This window comes from Mytilus galloprovincialis, chromosome 9 (genome assembly GCF_965363235.1).
Source record: "Mytilus galloprovincialis chromosome 9, xbMytGall1.hap1.1, whole genome shotgun sequence".
Taxonomy (NCBI): Eukaryota; Metazoa; Mollusca; class Bivalvia; order Mytilida; family Mytilidae; genus Mytilus; species Mytilus galloprovincialis.
Genome location: NC_134846.1, coordinates 34955715 through 34980254, shown reverse-complemented (window position 1 = coordinate 34980254; position 24540 = coordinate 34955715). Strand labels below are relative to the sequence as shown.

General features: G+C 32.2%; 1 protein-coding gene across 1 annotated transcript in view; it reads left to right on the top strand.

Moving 5' to 3' along the window:
- The first annotated feature begins 4414 nt into the window (after window positions 1-4414).
- LOC143046539 (uncharacterized) overlaps window positions 4415-24540 on the top strand; it is a 189104-nt gene continuing 168978 nt past the window's right edge. The window contains exons 1-13 of the mRNA XM_076219695.1: window positions 4415-4570; window positions 9482-9607; window positions 11164-11244; window positions 12319-12548; window positions 13283-13348; window positions 14292-14396; window positions 15060-15167; window positions 15856-15984; window positions 18487-18657; window positions 20647-20755; window positions 21929-22062; window positions 22623-22820; window positions 24129-24266. Coding sequence (XP_076075810.1) covers window positions 9541-9607; window positions 11164-11244; window positions 12319-12548; window positions 13283-13348; window positions 14292-14396; window positions 15060-15167; window positions 15856-15984; window positions 18487-18657; window positions 20647-20755; window positions 21929-22062; window positions 22623-22820; window positions 24129-24266 — 1536 coding nt within the window. The 5' untranslated portion in view covers window positions 4415-4570; window positions 9482-9540. The remainder of the gene's footprint in view (window positions 4571-9481; window positions 9608-11163; window positions 11245-12318; window positions 12549-13282; window positions 13349-14291; window positions 14397-15059; window positions 15168-15855; window positions 15985-18486; window positions 18658-20646; window positions 20756-21928; window positions 22063-22622; window positions 22821-24128; window positions 24267-24540) is intronic.

Below are 24540 nucleotides of genomic sequence, written 5' to 3'. Positions count from 1 at the left end.
TAACGTATTGCTGCTATCATTACATTGTGCAGGAACCTTTCTTTGGTGCTTCTGATGGTTATAATGTATAAGACATATGTCTTAAAAACCCTTACTTCCGGTAATATCCAAAATGGCGGACATAGAAATATCAATTAATTATTCAAATATTCAACTTTGTTTTAAATGTAAAGAAAATATTTTTTTTTTTGTGCTGGTCATTAAACTTTTGGCTTTAAGTTATCCCCAAAACCACTCATTCTATCATGTTGTAAATGTTTAAATATAAAGTTGACACTTCCGGTAAAAATATGACGTAAACTTCAAAGATGAGTCCTCAATCCATTTCTTCGATGTAGAGTTTTGAATAGATTGGTTAAAACAAAATAAAATAAATTCTCTATAGTACTAAAACATATTTAAAATTACTACAACTTTCGACCAAAAATAACGATCACCACGACATGCACACATCGCAGTGCACGGGAGACCCGATTTTCCACATTAAAAATGACCGCGGCATCCTTTCTTACATCCACAATGTACAAGCTTCTGACAAAATGATGAGGCCTCAAAAAGAGTTTTTTAAAAGTTATCCTTTTTGTCCCCGCCTGGAGTGGGTAGCATAGGAGCCAATCCCAAGCTCGTCTCCCTAAACATCTACCTAAGAATATTGCATGATTTACATGCTGGAAAAGACTAGACCAAGTTGAGGAAATGGCCTTAAAAAGCCTTCCCTTTTGCGCAAATAGGTATTTTCTTGCTTCGTTAACCATGTTATACCTATCTGTTAAGTTTGTGCTATCTTACAGTAAAACCCCGGTGATTTAGTCTGATCAATCATCATTCTTTATGTCACATCTTCAAATGCAATCAATGTCTCCCACATAGTTTTTTTGTCCTTTCAAGCAAAGAGAGAACCATATCACAACAGGTAAAGGCATGGATAACAATAAGTGTGTCAGATCACTCATTGCCTAGTGCATTTGAAAGGCCATTGATAGATATTAATCCAAAGTCTTTTGCCCTCCCAAACACAATCCATAGTTCGTCTACCCCTATATCACGGAATAGCGAAACAGTAGTAACAGCATCATCTTTAACGACTGTTCGAATCATGACTCGTTTAAGTTCGTGTTTCACTGCATCAGACACATGCACCATGCTTCTAGTGTCTGCCTCTAAATATGAACTTGGTGCTAAACTTGTAATACATCAAGTGGTGGATAAGATAGAATGTCCTGTCCATTTGTTGCTATAACTACCATACGCATCCAAGACTTCATCCACTCGTATTACAGTTTCAAGGTATTTTACTAAGGTAAGGACATAATACCCAATCAGCATACTCGTTATGCCGCAATTCACAATCGGAGAGCTGATTTCCCACATTTACAAAGACTGTGGTATTGGTCCTCACATCCATAAATTCCAAAAACACATATTTTCTTGCTTTGTTAACCCAATCTGATAAGTTTTTTTTTCGATCTTACAACAAAACCGCGTATCGTTTTCAATGACATTAAATTTATCAAATCCATATGGTGGTGTTGGCTGATCAATCATCTTTCTAAATGCTAAAGTCACATCTTCAAACGCCATTAATGTCACCAACGCAGTTCCTTTTCCAGCAAACGTGTTATCTTTTAATGCCTAGTGCATTTTAAAGGTCATGGATAGATATATATCTTAAGCTTTTTCCTTCCAAATGCAAACCAAAGTTTGTCTGTCCCTATGTCACGGAAGAGCGAAACAACAATGACATCAGTATCGACTGTTCGAGTCATGACTCAGTTAAGTCTGTGTTTCCCTGCATCAGACACATGGATCTTGATTCTAGTGTCAGGTCAGTCTCTTCGTGTAAACATGGTGCTAACCTTGAAACATCATCAAGTGATGGATAAAATTGAACATCCTGAGCATTTGTTGCTACAACTTCCTTGTACTCAAAATTGTATTGACCAAGCTTCTGTGAATGAAAACTTAAAAGTTCTTTCTTATTGTCGTCATCTCTCAGAAAACTTTGCCAATTTTGAGGATGTTTTTAACTCTGGATTCGTCTGTAAATTCCCTTTCCCCAAAATGTTGCTCTTGCTTCTTTTAGCAGCTTTCAAACTACCAGTATTGTCTATGTTCGCATCCGACACTACATTCACTGTTGTTACAGTTTCAAGGTGTTTCCTAATGAGTATGATGATTGGGTATTATGTCCTTACCTTAATAAAATACCTTGAAACTGTAACAAGAGTGGATGAAGTCTTTGATGAGTATGGTATTTGTAGCAACAAATGCTCAGGATATTCTGTCTTATCCACCACTTGATGTATTTCAAGTGTAGCACCATGTTCACATAAAGAAACAGACACCAAAATCATGGTGCATGTGTCTGATGCAGTGAAACACGAACTTAAACGAGTCATGATTAACAGTCACTGATGTTGCTGTCAATACTATTTCGCTATTCCGTCAGATAGGGGCAGACGAACTATGGATTGTGTTTGGGAAGGCAAAAATCTTTGGATTAATATATATCAATGGCCTTTCAAATGCACAAGGCAATGAGTGATCACACACACTTATTTCTGACCCATACCTTTACCGGTTGTGATACGGTTCTCTCTTTGCTTGACAAGGGAAAAAAAACTGCGTGGGAGACATTGATGGTATTTGAAGATGTGACTTTAACATAAAGAATGATGATTGATCAGACTAAATCACCGGGGTTTTACTGTAAGATCGCAAAAACTTATCAGATGGAGCTAACATGATTAACGAAGCAAGAAAATAATTTTTTGCACAAAAGGGAAGGCTAATTATAAGTGAGGCTATTCCCTCAACTTGGTCTAGTCTTTTCCAGCATGTAAAACGTGCAATATACTAATGCAGGTGTTTAGTGAGACGAGCTTGGGATTGGCACTTATGTTACCCAGTCCAGGCACAAATGGATTGCTAAGGGACAAAGAGGGTCCCTTTTAAAAAAAACTCTTTCTGAGGCCTCATCATTTTGTCAGAAGCTTGTACATTGTGGATGTAAGAAAGGATGCCGCGGTCATTTTTAATGTGGAAAATCGGGTCTCCCGTCCACTGCGATTTGTGCACGTCGTGGTGATCGTTATTTTTGGCCGAAGAAATTGTAGTAGTTTTAAATATGTTTGAGTACTATAGTGATTTTATTTTGTTTTAACCAATCTATCCAAAACTCTACATCGAAGAAATGGATTGAGGACTCCTCTTTGAAATTTACGTCATATTTTTACCGGAAGTGTCAACTTTATATTTAAACATTTACAACATGATAGCATTAGTAGTTTTGGGGATAACTTACAGAGAAAAGTTTAATGACCAGCATAAAAAAAATCATTTTCTTTACATTTTATAAAAAGTTGAAAATTTGAATAATTAATTGATATTTCTATGTCCGTCATTTTGGATATTACCGGAAGTAAGGGTTTTTAAGACATATGTCTTGTACATTGTATCCATTAGAAAACCAAAGAAAGGTTCCTGCACAATGTAATGATAGTAGGAATACGTTAAAACACATTTCAATTACCCTTCCTAAAAATAAGCTTATTTAAGTACAATGTCCGCCATGTTGGATTTTAACCGGAAGTAGGTTTTCTGAAGACATCTAATCTATTTCATTTATCCAAAAATAGTAACAAACATAGGTTTATACCAAATATTATGATAGTAGCATGATAATAACACATTTTTACACACTAGCCTTCGATATTGGGCTGATTTAAGTATGACGTCCGCCATTTTGGATTTTACCGGAAGTGAGACATTTTTTTCAAATGCCTCCCTATCTGAAATAAAAGAGTAATAGTTGTGGAAGGTCTATGCCAAATTTCATGCTTGTAGCAGGATGTGCACAATTTTTCACAAAGCCGCCGTACTATTCGATACACAGTATTTTAGTCCCACTATTCAGTGACCACCCTTTCTTCAATAAACTCCAGGTTATTGCTCAATCATATATGTTTTAAGAATTGAATGCTTCTTTTTGTAACTTTATTGGGGTGTACTGAAAAGCGTAGACCGAAGTACATTTAGTATGAAGCGCGGAAGCTTCTAATGTTATTTATAATCTTCCCTAAATATGTGTTTAACATGTATGACTTGTGTTAGATATTTGGATATATAAATAAGATTTACTATTGACGAATAAGGATGTTGATCATGATGGTTTAACAGTGTAATTTCGGTACGTTGTTGTTTATTATTAACAGCTTGTTTTGTTGGTATTTGGCTTTTACTTTACGGAAACAACCGACGCATTCCGATAAATCCATTCGTTCCATTGGTTACTATTTTTAGAGACTCACATGGCTACTCTTTTAAACATGAATGAATCTTGCAAAACCGGTTCTGCAACTATGGTTCTATTTAAAGATTTCAAAACACTTGATACCTTACGGGAGTTTTCCTTTAATACAATAGTAGCAAATTTTGCTACCTGCAACAGACGAATTTGCAGGTGTGGTAAAGGTCCCATAAAAAGAGAAAAGGGATCTGACCAAGAAAAAGGGATATTTTTATTTTGGTTGTGCTTTGAATATATTTTCGATTTATTTTCACTCTTATGGTAAGTTGAAACAATTAATTGTAAGCTATCTTGCGCATTCCATTTCACATGTTGCAAAAGTACATGTCTGTATTTGTTTTGAAATGTGCATTTTTATGTAAAACATGAACATTTCCCCCTAAATTGTCACAATTTCACACATTCAAAACACATTAATCTTTTAATCAAATTTATAGAAATTGAGAATCTGATAATCATGCAAAAGAAGAGAAACAATTGAATATATTTTGATATTTGAATATTTTTATCATCTGATAATACACACATGCATTTAAAAAATTTATACTGCCAAAAAAGGCAATCAACATGTAATAGTACATGCATATTAGTAATGTATATTATAACATCACTCTCTTTTCCCTTGGTATCTATTTTCTCTTGTTTAGTGATAACATAACGATATATTGCCGAAAAACATACAAAAAGGGGGGGAATGTCAATTGTGAATAAGAGACAACTAGAGTTTACAGTCATGACAGTGTCTCGTAAAAACTTTGTAATTTTTCAGTGACTTAAATTAGAACACTTTAGTTGTCTTTATTTTGAAGCATTTCAGTTATGTCAAATTTAAGGTTAACTTGCTTGACTGATCATAAAGGGTGCAACTTTAAACTAATTTGCATTTAAGCTCTTTACTAATCTGGTTTGTCCAGGTACTTCATGTACATTGTATAACCCTTATTATAATATTTGGGTCCGAGATGATTTACATTTTCATATATTCTTAATTTCTGTTTTCATTTTATTTTAAACATTTTTACTATACATATCTATACTATTATTCTTTCCACAATAAATTAATCAACACGCCTCTGTTTCCTATAGGTACAGTGTATAGTTGCATTTGTCATCCATTCATATGATTATTCAGATTGAGTTATTTTGGGAGAAAAACGAGAAAAAAGGGATCCGGATATTGTCACGTCATTGGACGAAATTTTAAGTCAGATTAGACTTCCAGTTTGCGTTTTTCTGTATACTCTGAACATACATATACTACGAATAAAGTGTATTTAAAATTGAGAATGGAAATGGGGAATGTGCCAAAGAGACAACAACCCAACCATAGAAAAAAACAACAGCAGAAGTTCACCAACAGGTCTTCAATGTAGCGAGAAATTCCCGCACCCGGAGGCGTCCTTCAGCTGGCCCCTAAACAAATATATACTAGTTAAGTGATAATGAATGCCATACTAATTTCCAAATTGTACACAAGAAACTAAAATTAAAATAATACAAGACTAACAAAGGCCAGAGGCTCCTGACTTGGGACAGGCGCAAAAATGCGGCTGGGTTAAACATGTTTGTGAGATCTCAACCCTTTAATTCTATCTGCTATCATTTTCAAGTTTACTATCCGAGACGGTCACAGAGTTTATTAAATGGAGAGGGTCTGTATACTATAGAGGGGGGATAGGAGGGGTCTTGATCCCGAAATCCCGGACTTGAAAAAACGAAATCCCGAGGTCCCGAATTTAAATAAAGCAAATCCCGACATCCCGAAATCCGAAAAAAAGGATTCCCGGATCCCGAAAGGGTCAATCCTGAAATCCCGAGCTTAAAAACACCCGATCCCGGAGTCCCGATAAAGGTCCTATTCCCCCTCACTATATCAATTGACCACCATGGATCGAATAGTAAACTTAGAATTGAAAGTAAATACACTTTATTTATACAGTAATGAATGTTCATAACATACAGATAAGCGCTAAAATTATTCATATGAACTTTTGATACCTTTTCTGAAATTCTCCAGTCATCAAATCTTTTACAAAATTCATTGATTACAAAATAAAAGATGTGGTATGTTTACCATGTTGAGACAACTCTCCACAAGAGACCAAAATGACACAGAAATTAACAACTATAGGTCACCGTAAGGACTTCAACAACGAGCAAAGCCCATACCGCATACTCAGCTTTAAAGGGTCCCGAATTGACAGTAAAACAATTCAAACGAGAAAACAAGCGGCCTTATTTATGTACAAAAAATGAACGAAAAACAAACGACAACCACTGAATTACATACTAAATAAATGTTCATATTGAAATTGACAGAAAACCAAAAATTAGGGATTTTGGAAATGAAGGAGGAGGGATAAAAAAAACATTTTCCTATCCCCAATAACCTATGACTTATGATACTTTTGCTGAATTTCTCCAGTCATTCAATATTTTACAAAATTCTTCCAACAACACTTTACATACTTTAAAATTCGCTCTGAATGCCCGCGATTTCGCGGGTGTGATCTAGTATACATTGTAAATGAACCATGATGAATACCGAATTAAAATTTCTTTTAGTTTGGTCAATTAATTTTTTTATATGATTATACTTGAATTACCATTCATAAACAGTTAAACTTTTAGGCTTAAATTAAAATATTGTTTGTTTGCAGTTTACCGACCGACCCTTGAAAATCCTCCCGACTGTGAAAATTTTATTGCTTTAAATTTGAAGAAATTTTTTTTAATACTTCTATTGACGCGATCCAGAACTTTGGGTCCTTTCCGGAAATGATTTAAAGTCTGGGTCAATTACGCATTTCAAGTTCGGTTTTTCTTAGCTTCCCGTCAAGCGTTCATGTGACCATTTAATGATAAAGCACATGGAAATTGTTTAGGACAGGTATCCATGAAGTCACGGAGGAGTACTTTACGCTGTCGTCTCGTGTCAATTTTAAGACAAATAACAAACAAAAAAGTTTATTAGTAAACTGTTTATACAGATTCAGGCACATGTAATGATGTGTGATGATATCATTGACGATGATGCAGCGGATATTCATATAAACTGACACGATAACCATTCTGTCTCAAACAAATCGGGTACAGAATCTGTGGAGCCTGACTTTATGGAACCAATTTCAGTGGTTAAATAATTCGACAGCAGCTTGAAGTATGGCATATTTTCTACAAATCGTTGTGAAGACGGCAAAGATGAAACCACTCCTCGGTGACTTAAATCTTCATGGATATCTGTAAACACGCCTGTACGGAGGAAGGGCTCATTTGAAATGTTAATGGATATAGATCATGCCAAATCAATAAGAAGCAACCCTAACTACACATGCTACACAAAGATGTAGAGAAAATGAATGGTTAGCTTGAAAAATAAATATACTCTCTCTATATTAAATCTATCTTCGATTGCAATGAGTATGCTCCTTTAGGATAAGGGCGGCTGCCCCGGCCACTCATTGCAATTATTCTCTTTCTTACAATATTAAATATACCCAAACTGTGTGGCCTGTGTGAATTCAATTAAAACATGTCCTTAGGAGCTATTCTGCCAATTTTTTTTATGCATTAAAAACATTTCAGTACAGACCATTTACTTTTAATGGGGTGCTATGGGTTTCACCCAAACTTAGATTTCTTTGGTTTTCATTAAAGCCTGGCAACACATATAATTAAATATTGTTAGAAATATGAAAACAGTCGAATGTCTTAATACTTTTTTTTCAAGTTGCCTTTTTTCAATTGAGGAAGATTCAATGGTTATTTTTATTTATTAAAAAATACACTCTTTAATACATTGTCTTATAAATCTTTAATATCTACATTTTTCTGATGAAAATACTCTACTCATGAAAACATTCTAGTCAAGAAGCATAATGTCTGAATATATTTCTTTAAAACAGTTCTAGTCATAATGACATTCCTTGTTTATAAGTGTTCCAGTATTTAATAATTATACAATATTTTATGTCATAAATTGGATAATGACACTATGTTAAAGTTTCAGTTTTGGTTAAAAAGTTTTTTATCTGAAAATGCCTGTTCATTTGATGTTGGTTTTCAGCATGTCCAGTGTTTGTTGTTTTAAAATGTTTTTTTTTCTTCACAAGAAACTTGGTTTAGTGTAACTGCTTGTTTAAACTGTATTTTGGCTGATAAAATAAAATATTTTTCCTACCTACCGACCCTTCAGTCTGAAGGTACAGTCGGAAAACTGCAAACAAACATATTTTTAAGGTTGGCCTTAAATTAAAGAAATATACATACATGTACACTTACATAATTGTTTTATATTTTTTTACCACAAAATTAGTAAAGATCATTTTACACTCATTATCTACATGAACATGCACAAAAATGTAGCTTTATATATGCAGTGAGGAATACACAAGTTTTAAAATTATTACATGTATCTGATAAATGACAAATAAAAACTTAAATTATAGACTGGTTTTGTCAATAAAATGTTTGCATGGGTAGTAAAAAGTTTTTAACTAATATGAAGTACAAAATGTACATGCATCATGCATGTCATACAATATCATAGATATGATAATTAAGTTGGCTTTCAACTGGCCATAATGAGTTCTGAATTCATAATTTATAATAAAGGTGTGATTTTTTACTTAATATTTTATATTGTGTCTTAGTCATGAGTTTCATTATTTAAGAATTTATATAATTTCTTTTTTTAAAGAGCTGCTATGATTTGGTGCCTGTATTCAGGATCTGTTCAGCAATAGTTGATTTTGATGACTGTCATTTTCAAATTTCTTTTTTTATGATTTTGATTGAGTGGTTTTGCTTTATGCGATGTACCTAAACCTAAAGGGCAACTGTAAATTCAGAAATTATTGCATGCATTTATTATTGCTATTTTGTCATTTTAGACTAAAATGTGATTAAAATTTTTGTAATATTGAGAAAAATCCTATTTAGTTCGTATAAAAAATTTCAAAATGTGAGTTAAGTTAATCGCAATTATAACCCAGTCGCATTTTTCATAGTAATACAAACATCGCAATCATTTCTGAATTTATAGTTTATCTTTACTTTTTTTTAAGTCCATTAATATTAAATAAAAAAATCTAAAAGAACGATTATTTAAATGCTATACAAACTGAAAGCAAAATATTTTGTGTCCTTATTCATGCAAACTTTTTATTTTAGGTAGAAGCAAGGAGTTAACTCTCCTGAAAACTTAAATAGCAGCCACTTAAATAGCAGCCATGGAAATGTGGCATGCTTGCCTCATTCTGGTACTTCTGTTTGGAAACACAGCTGCTCAATCTGCCCGTAAGTATCGGAATTCTATAAATTTTATTTTATACTGAGTAAAAAAAATGAGGCAGCATGTTCTAATATACTCAAGAACTAGAAGAACTTGAGATCAGAAGGCAAACACAACTTTCTACTTTCATTTATTGATAATAGGAAAGAACTAGACTGTCCACTCCATTAGGTTGGTTTAGGGGACCTGTAATTAAAATTTAATTATTATTTATTATTAAGCAATGCATTGTTGTGTAAATTAACATTTACATGTTCATACACATGCATTACACATGCATTTTTTTGAGGAGGTATGGTCTCTAATGGAGACAGTAGTAGTTATACACATATTAAGGTTGTAAAAAGGTAATAAAATACAAATGGGCACTAAAATATTTTTAAGCTGGAGGATTATTTGTATAGATATGTCAGGGATGAAAATAATCCAAAAAAAAAAAAAGTTAAGATATTCTTATGTTATTGTACACTCTATTTGTGAGGCCCCTCATGGGGGGGTCCTAGTAATCACATAATCACCATTTTTTTGCCAATATAATCACATAATCATTAAATATTTGCTTATCTTTAGTAATCAAATAATCATAAACTAAAAATACAGTCCTAGGTAATCAAATAATCATGAAATATTTGGCTTAATAATCAAATAATCATTAAAAAAACGGCCAAGTAATCACATAATCAAAAACCCCATGAGGGCCCTCATTTGTCCTTAATGCTCTTCAACTTTGTACTGAATTTGGCCTTAACTTTTTTTATTCAAACGTCACTGATGAGTCGATTGTAGACAAAGCGTACAACTTGTCTATCAGCATAATCAGCCCAAATAAAAAATTTCAATCCTGGTATCTATGATGAGTTTATTTATACAAAAATACATTCTTTTATTCCAAGTCTGTCGTCAAGATGACCTTAGAGCATGTAGAGTGTCAAAGTGTTCTTGGCATCTTTGGAATGGATTGTTTTAATATGTGGTCTGCAGTATATAAAGATTTCATCTTTACCAGAAATCTTCACCAATACTTTTTCTAAGGAAATTTCCAGTACATAGAATACCAGATTCCTATACTTCAAGTTAAAAAAAAACCAACAAAAAACACAAAATATCTATTATATTTACATGAACCTGTAAAATGGTAAAAAATTGGGTACACACTGTACATTTGTGTCTTTAAAAGAGAGTTGTTATCATGGTAATGGGGTACTTTAGATTTAATGATGGTAACAAATCTGCCAAATGACGTTAACGATTATTTTTGGTGCATGACAATAAAATTTATATTTGGACTATATGACAATAAAAAAGTTCTACCGATTTTGACATATCATGTTAAATTTTTTCCAAAAATAACATTAAGGTATAATTTTTTGAGAAGTCTGATGAATCACGATAGAATTTAAACCAATTTGACGTTAAAGGCAGCCAAAAATGACTGTTTGATCCCGCCGCTTAAGGGCATTACCACCCTCATAAAATAGTGTGGTTTATTTATTTACAAAATATTTTTTTTTTAATAGAGCCTGTGTTATTAAGATTACATAAGATTTTATTCTCCTTGTAGCATGTGAAACGACAGCTGAGAGCGATAATTCCGCAGGAACGCCTACCATCATCGTTACACTGACAGAAGCTACTTTTCAAGGTACATACTAAAATCCAAGGTCAAAAGTGTTTCAACTACATGTACCAAGGATTTCTTTATTAGGATGCTTATTATCATGGATTTCATGGGTAAAGCGGAACACAAATTTGAATATCCAAGAAAGTCTGAAGATATTTCTTACCCGAATTGATTTTTTTTCTCGTTAACTACAGAAATGTCTGCCTTCTTGCATTAGTTATGAAATATTCCTATAATTTTAAAAATTTTGAGAAAATTACTGTTTTATGACAAATGTGAATTTCTGCAATTGTTTTCCAATATAAGGCTCATATTTTGCACTTTAAAGTTGTGGTCTCATCAACATGAAACTTAGTATACTTGTTCATTTTCATGTTTTATAAAATGTATTATTTCTGAATAAGAATTTTGATACAGATTTCACAGTTCAAGTTTGCATGTCCCCCTAGCATGTCTAGTATCTTTCTCGTCTTTTTCACTCATCATGGATATATTTCTTTGGCATGGTGTCATTACACTTGTCTTGTTTGTATATATGAATAGAAGATGTGGTATGAGTGCCAATAAGACAACTACCAATCAAAGTCACAATGTGATAAAAGTAAATATAAACTATTACTATGGTCATAGTACCAGTGGCGGATTCAGGGCAAGGGGGTTCCGGGGGTTGGAACCCCCCTTTTTTGGCAGATCAATGCATTTGAATGGGAGCATATATAGTTGGAACCCCCCCTTTACTCTGGGTTGGGAACCCCCCCTTTTTAAAATGGCTGGATCAGCGTCTGTAGTACAGTCTTCAATACAGAACCTTAGCTCACACTGAACAGCAACCTTTATATGTTATACATATATATAACTGATAAAATTGAATTGCAATTTCCTAGTAAATCAATATTATGGTACATGTATTTGGTGTTGTAAAATGTTTGTAATTATTAAGCAGAGTTGAATTACTGTAAACAGGTAAACCAACTAAGTATCCAGGAAAATTAGTTTGTTTTCAATATAGCAATTCTCAAAAGTTTGGTGGTCTTTATACAAAGTTATGGTATTGAACGTGTTGGATAATTTGTCCTTTTATGGTTGATTTTACAGAATTAGGAGACGATCCAGACAAATATATTGCTGACACAAAGATCAATGGTATTCTTGGAGGAACTGATCCCGATAATGGTATCAGACTGGAAATATCAAGGTCATCTGGTACTCCCTTTAATATAAATGTGACAACCCAGTTCTCATTAGAGTCACGTGCCATAACACCACCAGAGAATACGTTTTCACAGAGAGCTTTTCTCCGTCTTATTTCATCTTTGGACAGAGATGTAAGTTCAGAGCCTGTAATCTATAAGCCACAATTATGAAACAATTTTTTAAAAAGAGCATTTTGACTCTATAGCTAATTATCTTCTTTAATTAAATATCTTAGTGAAAAGCATAATCCATATGAAGAACTTGGGGGTACAAAACAGCAAAAACAAAGAGTAAGTTTAGTGAAACTGAGAGACTTTCATGTTGATTACATTGAATAGCCAAAAGGCTGTTTATTAAGAAAAAAGTTATCTTATAAAAAAAAATCACTATTAAGTATTTATTCAATTTATCATATTGATAGAACACATAACGGTTTGAAAATTTATTACTAAAATCTATTGAGAAATTTCTATGACGAATTTGCTTTTAAAAATATTTATTAAATGTGCGAGAAATAAAGAAACCTTGTAATAATTATAATTAATCCCACCATGGTTTAGCATAGAAACATAATTAATCCCACCATGGTTTAGCATAGAAACACATGAAATGCTCTGAAGACATTTGGTGGGCCCTTTTTATGTGTAACCTCAATTGAGAGAACTTTGTTAAGCACAGTGACACTAATCATACAATTGCTATCAAGTGTTTTATGGTTTATACAAGTGTGGACACAGATCAGTGTGGATAGTAGATAGTATCCATATTGATCTGTGTCCACACTTGTTCAAATCATAAAATATATTAAAAAAGATATGAATCAAAACAAGTGAGCCATCTTATATTTATATGTTTATATTCATAGGGTCAAACTGCAACTACATTTGATGATACAGATGTTATTGAGTTTCAAGTGAAATGTACTAGAGTGGTGAGTTACTATTTTTTTCAACCCTAAAATATCTGACACAGAAATGGTACACACATTGAAGTTATTTAGTTGAAAATCCCAGTGTCATGGTCAGTCTACATGCTAAACATTTGAATCCACAAACCCGAAGCTCAATTTGATCCACAAACCCAAAGCTCAATTTGATCCACAAACCCGAAACTCAATTTGAACGCATTTTTAGTTGGATTCTGTTGGCTTGTAGAGAAGAATTTCACAAGACGACGGCAATTTTATAAGCCATGGCTGTTGGTTTGTGATTTAGCCTGAAGACTGCATGGTAGTGATAATGGTTATAGCGCAATTTGAATAGATAGAAGTAAATTATGAATAATGTTACATTGGAATCACAAGTTTTTAAGAAAGGTGAATCAAAGCACTGTTCTAATGTTAACCAGTTTAACTAAAAGGTGACAGTTTTTTTCCCATTTTAAACTATTTCTATAGCTCTTGCTCTTGCAAAGACAACAGTCAAAAGCTTGTCATTAGATAGCATATTTCAACATGTGGCAAATGACTGTTTTGTCAACCAGTATCACATTCAGTGCCTACCTGTTTACTAAATGAAATGATGAATCAAAAGTGTCTTATGCATATGCAGAGAAATTTATCTATTTTATGCTGTCTGGTAAACAAAGCTATCATAAAACCCACCATATACAATCAAGTCATCTATACACTTCCACTTTGTATCAATCAATACCAGGAAGAGTGATTTTTGACTGAAATACCTTTTGTACACTATCATAACTACCGGTATTTATAATATTTTTTAGAACTCAGACTTGAAACTTTCATGAATTGGATCATATTTCAATATTTCGCATGTTATTTATGATGATTGAAAATGCTGTATGCTGTAACTTTGTTCAAATTATTGAACGCGTAAATGAAATAGTCAATAAGAATAATGATTTTTTTTCAGGGTTCAGCATCTTCTACATTTTTCTTGATGACAGTAGATGTTCAAGACACCAATGATAACAGCCCTGTTTTCTCTGGTACCCCATATGAAGCCAGTGTGAATGAGGTAAATTCTTTTTTTCTAAGGTACTGACATGAAGCAAGTGTGAACAAGGTAAGGCCTGTTTTCTGTGGTATTTTATATGATGCCATTGTGAAAAAGGTAAATGTTTACTTATTTAGTGTTATATCTTTTATCTCTATTTTTAATATATCTTTGATAAGTGTTAGGTTTGACTATAAATTTTCACTTCTGTTCTCGCACTATGAACAACAAAATTGTTTATTTTGTAAAAAAAAAAATTGGTTTTCCACTACTGTATACATGTACCTTATAACAAAATTATTTCATTTACCTGTGTGCGTTATTTTATTTGAAGGTATTTTGTCCAAGATTATGGTTTTCTTTCGGATATTCTTTAACATCTCATCCCTTATTTTATTGATTTTGTTTTTTCATTGTGTCATAGATCAAATTTATTCATTTAGTGTATGTTCACTTGTTTGTGTTGATATGTCTTTTAATAGAGTTAAGCCATTTCAATTGGTATTTTATAGTGTGGATTCACTTATTTTCGTGGGTACCAATTTTCATGAATGAAGGAAAACTTACATGTTTGTGGATATTTAATTTTGTGGTTTTGCCGAAGCCTGCATTCGTTGAACTCTAAATGTCTTACTTTAAGTACTTGATGATATCTAATGTTGATTTGTTATATTTTGTTTTTAGTTGTCACCAATAGGAACCACAGTGTTTAGAGGAATAGCTGCTTTTGATCTTGATGCTAATACAAACAAGGATATTAATTTTGGAATAATGCCTGGAGATGGTGGAATTGTAAGTTCACTTATATGTTGTACTAATAAGATAAACAAATCACCTATCCTGTATTGAAGTTAGAGTGATAAAACTTTTGAGTTTTTACTCTGTCATATAAGAATATGTGGTATGATTGCCAATGAGACAACTCTACACAAAGACTTAAAAATAAATGAAAAACAAATATGTTACACAGCAATAGATCACAGCCACTGAATTTCAGGCTCCTGACTTGGGACCGACACGTACAAAAATAAAAACATTTTTACGAATAAAAGGAAATCTATGAGATAGAATATTGAAATAAGATATGAGAAGATGGGTTTCAAATTACGCTTTAAGAAAAGAAAAAAGAAAATTTGGTGTCACCGAACTTGTTTTCTTTTTACAAGTAAAAAATAAAAATATCTCCATCATTCCAGTATAAAATGTTTTCTATTTGAGTTATCTGCCCTTAAAGGGCCATGTTGAAAAATTAAATCTAAAAAACTCAAATATTTGGTTATTTGTTTAAACGTTTTAGATAATGCAATTAATTACTTAATTTCTTTGTACAAATAAACAGTCTTACGCATAAATTGCAAATATGTTTCAAAATTTTCAGTTTTTGACAAAGAACTAGACCAGTTGCGTACTGCTTTTGATAGATCCAAGATGACGGTATACAGTGAATTTACTTAATTATTTTGTATTTTTACATTTTCAGCTTGATGGTTCACAGAAGTTTGAAATTGCTACACCTAGATTGGGTTATGTGTCCATTAGTACAGTTCTAGATTTTGAAGCATTAAACGCATTGGGACAAACTACTTATATTCTCAACATTTCTGCTACTGTAAGTGATGTTTTAGGAGAAAAAATTTGATCAATAAATTGTATACTGAGGATTAATTATAGTTCAGGAAATTTGGTTGATTTCGTGGTATTGATGAATCACAAATTTAAATGTTCTACCAAGTACAAATTTTCTAAAGGTACAACTGTATGCAGACTTTGGCTAAACTAGGAAAAAAATAATACTTATAAAAATACAGTATTTACTCAATCCATAAAAATTGGAATCCATGAAAATATATTAATCAACATTTTTGTACCCTAAAAAACCTTTGTGGTTTCACTTCAAGTGATGGAGGTTTTAGTTTTGATTCTTGGCAAGGTCAAAATGTAAAATTGATATTAGCTACCTGTCCTATACATACAGGTCTTTCAGGTATAAGAACAAAGACTGTTTTTTTTTAAGAGACCAGAAAAAATGAATCAGAATGACATATCTTCTGATGTTATGTTGTTCAAAATGAAGCAAGCAAATTAATGCATGACTTCATCCATTCGTTTCAAATCCTCATTGAACCATTTAGCTTTGAACATAAATTTTGTAAAGAAAATTTAAAGAATTGTATAAGTCAGATAAAGGAACATTTTTAAGAAAAAAATTATAGAGGCCATTATAAATGTAAATAAATAATAAATTCCAAATTGGACCTGCATATGATGGATGGGATAATGATGATGAATTGATGCTAAACTACAGTGACAAATAGTACATGCATATAATGCAGGGTTTCCCCTGGGTCAATAATTTTTTTCGCCACCTCTTTCGCCAAAACAATATATTTTTTGCCACTTTATTATTTTTTTCGCCAAGTAACATAAATATATTTTTCGTTTAAAATTTACCTTTTTTTTCTACCCCCTCCCTTAAATAAGATGATATTGACCCATTGTGTCTCTGATTATTCTTTCAAACTTAGTTTAGGGTCTACATTTTAATGAATAAACACTAAACATTAATTTTACTTTAAAACAACAAAATTTCTTTTAACTTAAAAAGGAAAAATATTCATTGTATTTTAAAAAACTTTTCAAAATGAGGGGGCCACTATACTTTTAATAATAAAGAAGATATAAGTCATGGATATAACAAAATTAATGGATATGTTTTGATCATATAATACCAGTATAGTTCGTAGGGAAAAATTAAAAGAAAATACTGTTGTGCCCTTTTGTACTAAGAAGTCATTTTTACAACAAAACAAAAGCTTTTATCACATGAAATTGATCCCTCATTTCATGTGTAGTCATTACATTGAAGGGTTACTCTCATTCGAGGGGTTGTTCCCAACCTTTTGGATAGATTTTTTCATAATGGCAGTTTTCTTTTGTTGACCATCGTAAATGAAAAAGTTGAGACGTATAACTATGCTTGAAACACGTGTGTCACTCAAACTACTTTATTAAAGTCAAAGGATAATTAAAGTTTTAAATCAGAGATTTTTCTTGATTTGAACATTTTTCGTCACAACACCAGCTTTCTTTTCTAAACTATCTTTAAAGGGAGAGGAAACATCAAACACGTGCGTCGCAAAGATGTAAATAAATTCTGTATGTGACATTTAGCGGAAGCCATTTGACCATATCATTTTGTGAAACAATTCAATCAACACCTTTATTAATCAGTCCTTTGTTTTCGATAGCTATAAAATGCAATCAGCTGATTATTGATTTTCTGTCTAAATCTTAATGAGGTCAAGGTGAATTCCGAGTATTGTCTGATCGGGTTAAGTCCGAGAAACTTGAAAAAAAGTAAATAAACAAGATGGAGGAAAATAAATCGTTATATATATTTCTTTCGCCAAATTCTTTCGCAAATGACGAATTTTTATCGCCACAATTATTATTTTTTCGCAAATTGCGAAAATGGCGACCGCCAGTGGAAACCCTGATATAATGACTAGAGCATAATAATGTGTTATGAACATGAACCTGGCTTTTTACTAGACCAGAATTTTTTTTATGTATATCATAAAATAAAAGTATGCAGGAAGTATTTTCCTTGTTCCTGGGCACCTTATACAAATATCTGAGGCAACTTGTCTTTGCATTTATTTCTAAATGTTGCATGCTAAGCAGAAAAAGGGCATCTAAAATTGAGAATGGAAATGGGGAATGTGACAAAGAAATATTGACCTGAGCAAAGAGCAGACGACAGCCAAAGGACACCAATGAGTCTTCAACACAATGAGAAAATCCAGCAGCTGGCTCCTACAAAAAAATGTGTACTAGTTCAGTGAAAAAATACCAACTTGAAAGTCTTTGGTTTGACTCAACCATTGGATCATTCATTTATATAAGAGAATATTAAAAGTTTTAACATATTTGCGACAAATAATAATTATATATTCGTATAATTTTTCTACTCTCAACTATCATGAAAAAGTATCCTAGTTTGGCTACCGGCTAGAACTTTTGATCCTCTACTGTGGACAAATGAAAACTAAAAAAAGAGAATGAAAATCTATTGTAGCATTATGATGAACTGATTTAATTCTATTTATAGGATCAAGCTACAGATGAAAATTTGAGAAAAACAACTTATGAAACATTAAGACTGAATATTCTTGATGGTGATGATTTGGGACCAGTTTTTGTATTAGATAGCTGTCTGCAGACAGCTGGTAATGTGTGTTTCCATCCTACTTACACTACAGAAATAACCAATGGTGTCATTGTAAGTATAGATTGACCAATCATATTTAAGATATAATTCAAAATGAATGTATTCTGACCAATCAATGGTGTCATTGTAAGTATAGATTGACCAATCATATTTAAGATATAATTCAAAATGAATGTATTCTGACCAATCAATGGTGTCATTGTAAGTATAGATTGACCAATCATATTTAAGATATAATTCAATATGAATGTATTCTGACCAATCAATGGTGTCATTGTAAGTATAGGTGGATGGATCATATTTAAGATATCATTAAAAGAAATTTATTCTGACCAATCATATTTAAGATATCATTAAAAGAATTATTTTCTGACCAATCAATGGTGTCATGGTAAGTATAGATTGACCAATCATATTTTAAAAGATATCATTCAAACTGAATGTATTCTGACCAATAATTTATGGAATTGCAAAAATATCAATAATGCCATTGCTTGTACAGATTGACTTTCTTAAATTTTACTGACCTTGAAATTGTAAGAAGGTTGCATGATTTTAATTGTAAATAAGGATTTTGATCAGGGCATTGTAATGCAAAATAACAGAAAAAGGATATCAATATTAATTCTATGTAAAGATTGTATAATATTTTAACCTATCAATTAGAAAAATACAAACATATCAGATTTGTTCTCTTTTAACATAGGTGCCGGTATGTACATATTTTTAGTAATTCATAAACTATGCTTTCAGTTTCCTCTCCTATTCTGTCATTTCCAGCAACAATATTTTCTCCTTTCAAATAGCACATATTTTCCCCTTTTAAACTCCAATTATCGTTGATGATTATGCTAATAGTATATTCATGCTTTGACAATTGACACTACTTTTTCATATCTTGTAGAATTCTGTAATACCAATGCCTTTAAACCTCTGGCCTGTATTTACCTGCAATTGTATACATGTATTTGAACTCTCTCTTATATTATTCTGAAATTTATAATTCATTTTTATGTTTGATATGAAATACTAATCCTGTTTCTATACCATGCAAACTAAGAACTCTGTTTTTTCCCATTTTTAAGACCTTTTTATGATTTTTTCCATTGAATTGATACACACTTTGAAAAATATTGAGGCCTAAATTCATTTAAGAAATAACCATGTCAGATGACTAATATTTTTCTGTCTATGAAGAAATAATATAAAAAATGTGGTACACTCTGAATAACCTGCATAAATTACAGTCATTCCTTATAATTCTGAATTCATTTCTGATATGTGTCACCTTATTTCTTTTAAAAGACTACTTTTCACATCCTGTCATAAGCTTTTACACATAAAGGCTATGTGTGAAATTTTTATGGCAATCCTTCTAAAATTTGTTATCAAGCACCATGTAAACATCATATACTGTGTATAGCATTTCACATTCACGCTTATCTGAACCTATTGTTAACCGATACTTGTATATTATAACACATATTTACTAGTATAAAATATTTCGTCACATTTTCTTCAGGAATGATAACCTTAGCACCCTGACAATAAATAAAAATCAGCTGAACGTTTAAATTAAGATCTATTGTGAATGAAATATTAAGCTTCTCAATGATCCAAATTAGTGTTTGTCAAACTGCTATATATCCAATGAAAATTTTCCGATAAAATGTTTGTTTGAAATTTGCATATTTTGTCCAAGGGTCAAAGTTAATATTTTAGCCAAATTTATTTCAGTCGAGGTGTTTTGAACCATTTTAAATAACTTAAATTTGTAGAAAATCAGAACAAAAGACAAATTGTGTAAAAATACATCAGATTGAAAAACCATGAAATACATGTACTAAAAATAGTCTTGTACCAACAGAAATAATTCCTCATTGCTGTTTTAGTTTATTCATTAAAAAAAAAACTTAAGTCACCTGAAGTCAATGGATGATAATATTGGTGTTTTCTCTCATCTTAACCTCATTGTTTTTGCTGCTAAACTTTTATCTGCTTTTATTCAGATAAGCATTGATTTTACAACTTTTTTGACAGGGAGGGATTTTAACATTAAGACCTGGCAATAATCAACTCATAACGACCTCTATTGCTGCACAGGATCAGGACACTTTGAATGCAGCCATTGGCTTCACTATTGAGGAAAGTGAGTATATAAATTAACAATTGTATTTTGAAGGTTAACAAAGGTCAAGATCCAGCACTGTTTGACAGTGTTGTTACCTGGTTACAGAAGTGCATACATACCACACATAACTATTATATAACTACACAAATGTAATTTCAATTCTTGGCAAAGTGTTGTAGCTGTGTTACCTGAGGCTGAAGCAGGTGTAGTAACCCCTCAACTTTGTTCATTTGTCCATCCGAAAGAAAGAAATTCGTCAAAGTTTTCATGACTTCTATGAAAGAAAATAATTTAATATTTGGTCTGCGGCTTGATAATGCTAAGTTGTATCAAGTAAGCAATTTTTATGCCCCACCTATAATAGTAGAGGGGCATTATGTTTTCTGGTCTGTAGCTCCGTTCATTCGTCTGTTTATCTGTCCGTTCGTCTGTGCTAATTTTAAAGCCAAATAGACTTTTGACTCCAATTTCACGGTCCACTGAACATAGAAAATGAAAGTGGGAGTTTCAGGTTAAAGTTTTTGGTCAAGGTAGTTTTTAATGAAATTGAAGTCCAATCAACTTGAAATTTAGTACATATGTTCTCTATAGTATAATCTTTCTAATTTTAATGCCAAATTAGATTATTACCCAATTTCAGGGTCCATGGAACATGGAAAATGATAGTGCGAGTGGGGCATCCGTGTATTTGGACACATTCTTGTTACATCTGCCATAAAGCCACTTCCTATTTACTGATAGTTTGATACCTAACAATACTCAATGTACAAGGGAATTATTCTTCCAACTTTTCTTGGCTCCTATTGAAGTAAACGGTTTTAATGTATTGTCTGGGAATAGTCAGTTATACTCTGGTATTGTGATCTCTCAAAATCAATGGCATGCAGCGATACAAGTCCAAAGCCTTAAAATAGGTCTTGTTCTTTAAGTATTTTATTACAAATGATACAGAACTGTTTTATAATATGACTTTGACATTCTGATTTTATCATTGTTAAACTTTTATGTCTAAATTTGTTAACCTTTTTCTAAACTTTATTTGATAAAACTATTACTGCTGTTGGCTATTTCAGAAAATGGCAAAAAAAAATTTAGTCAACTTTTTGATATTTATTTACTTGAAAATTAAAGTTAACAGAACAATTTGAAAAATCTAAATGTTTCATTCTCTTATTTTCTTTTTCTTTTTAGCTATTCCGTCTGGATATGCAAACAGATTTGGCATAAGTGGATCTGCAAATAGTGGTAAACTATATAATGCATCCCTGTCTCAGGTGCAGGCCATAGATAGAAATACCGTACAGGACCTGGAGATCATAATAAAAGTATGAACACTATAAATTAAGAAATATTTACATAGATTTGTTTTTTTTTAAATGGACAAAAATAATGAGATAAGTTAGGGTTTTTAGGAAGATTTGCAAACCGACATATGTGACTGTCTCCCGTCTTGAAGAGAGAGGCCAAATATACAAAAGGGACATTCAAACTCATAAATAATAACAGTACACAAAACAAAGAAAATTAAAGACACAGCAACACAAACCACACCAAAAACTTGGGGTGATCTCAAGTACTCTAGAATGGTAAGCAGATTCTGCTCCACATGTAGCAATAACTCTTGAGTTATGTCCCATTATCAATGAAAAAACTACCGCAAAGTGGAAAGGGATTAATATAAGTTGCAAAACTTGTTTCCCAATCCACTATAAATAAATATGTTTAAACTTATGGAAAACTTGCAGAGTTCAATGTCAATAGGTTTGAATTATTTTATTGACTCTTGCTTATTTTCAAGTGGGGACATTTGAGTCTCAAGGACACAATCTTCTATTATTTTGCTTTATGATTGTTTATTTGAAATCTTTTTCTTTTTACAATTCAGGCCACAGAAAATACACCCAATGCCAGATTCAGCCGAGCCATTATTAAAGCTACCGTTGTACAAGCTAATAATTACCCTCCAGTAGTTTCAGTGTCCTCTGTTAATGGATATATAAATGAAAACTCCCCGATCGGCACAGCTCCTACCAGCAGCGATGGTTCAACATTATTACGTGTCACAGTGACTGATGGAGATTTGGTAAGTACACTTCAAGAAAAGGGACTGAATCCGACTAATACATGATTTTATTCCACATAGGAAAAAAGAAAAATACAAAACAATGCTGATTAAGTTATGAGAAAGGCTATTTTAGGAATTTGGGTTTGAGTCATTTAATTTGCCAGTATTCAGGAATAGGTAATGTCACGGTACCCAAATTGCACTGAGTACCCAAATTGCACCTATTCAACATAAACAGCTTAGAAATTCGTAAAAGTTTTCTTTGAGACTAAACAATTTGTTTTTTGATTATTTGACATTATACCTGTCTTACAAAATAGATGAATATATTAAAATATACACTAAACGTTAACAGTTTCTATCAACAGATGAAGCTTTCACTGGAAAAGAAAAATGTACGAAAACGCCGCCAAGCAACGTTCACAAAAAGTCATCTTTTAAAAATGAACAAAAAAATATGTTACAAGCATCTATTTTAAAGAAAATGAATAGTGAGCATGTTCTTAGGGCTATTCCAGAAAAAAAATGTATGGGGGGGTTGGAAGGCAGTTTTTGTCAGCACCCGCCACCCAGACAATTGTAATTGAGAATAATAGTGCATTATAGTGTGAAAAGTTGCTCTGATACCCATCACCCATGTATTAATAATACAATGTGCCTTCCAACCCCCCCCCCCCCCCCCCCCCCCCCATACATTTTTTTCTGGAATAGCCCTTATGTCAAATTGTTCTAAATATTTGAAAAAATAAAACAAAACATCTGTAATTTGATTTTTATTGATGTGAGTTTAGACATGGATGCAATTTGGGTACTCCTCATTACGGAATCATGGATAGTTTGGCGGTCGATTTAAACCCATTTTTCTATGACTCAATATTGATTAAAAATCAAATTGGTATACCTATACAATAAAGAAGGATACGGCTACAAAATAAACACAGAATGGAAATTTTTGTCTTGATCATAAAAAAACGTAGGTGAAAAAAGTTTCAAAATAGGTGCAATTTGGGTACTGCCACGTTAGAAAGTTTAGTCATGAATTTATGAATTTGGAATTGTTATATTGTGATGTGGAGATGGACACATTATTTTCTTGGAAATTTGGGCTATTATTTTGGTGGAAATTAGGAATGATATCCCCTTCTCCAAATGACATAGAAATTATCCACTATAGGTCACTGTATAGCCTTCAACAATGAGCAAAGCTCATACCAGTTGACTTTGGCTGAATTATGAAGGAATTTATGCATGTAGACCTACAAAAGCAGCAAATTAAAGATCTCCAATGAATCTAACTGTAAATTCTTTGATTTAATTTTTTTACAGGCACCTGGAGAACAAGGACAGTATACATTAACTGTTGAGGGAACAACAGATTTTATAGTAACACCATACCCTGAAGGATATATTAAACTGAATATCAATAATCTGAATTTTGAGAATAGTCCCAACTATATATTTACTGTAAGTATTAATAATGTGAAATAAAACAAATATAGAAATAGACGATGTGGTACGATTGCCAATGAGACAACTCTCCACCAAGAGACCGAAATGACACAGAAATTAACAACTATAGGTCACCGTATGGCTTTCAAAAATGAGCAATAGCCCACACCGCATAGTCAGCTATAAAAGGCCCTGAAATGACAATGTAAAACAATTCAAATGAAAAAACTAACGGCCTAATACATTTTGGAAAGAAGTTATTGATATTATAAACTGAATTTTACTGAAT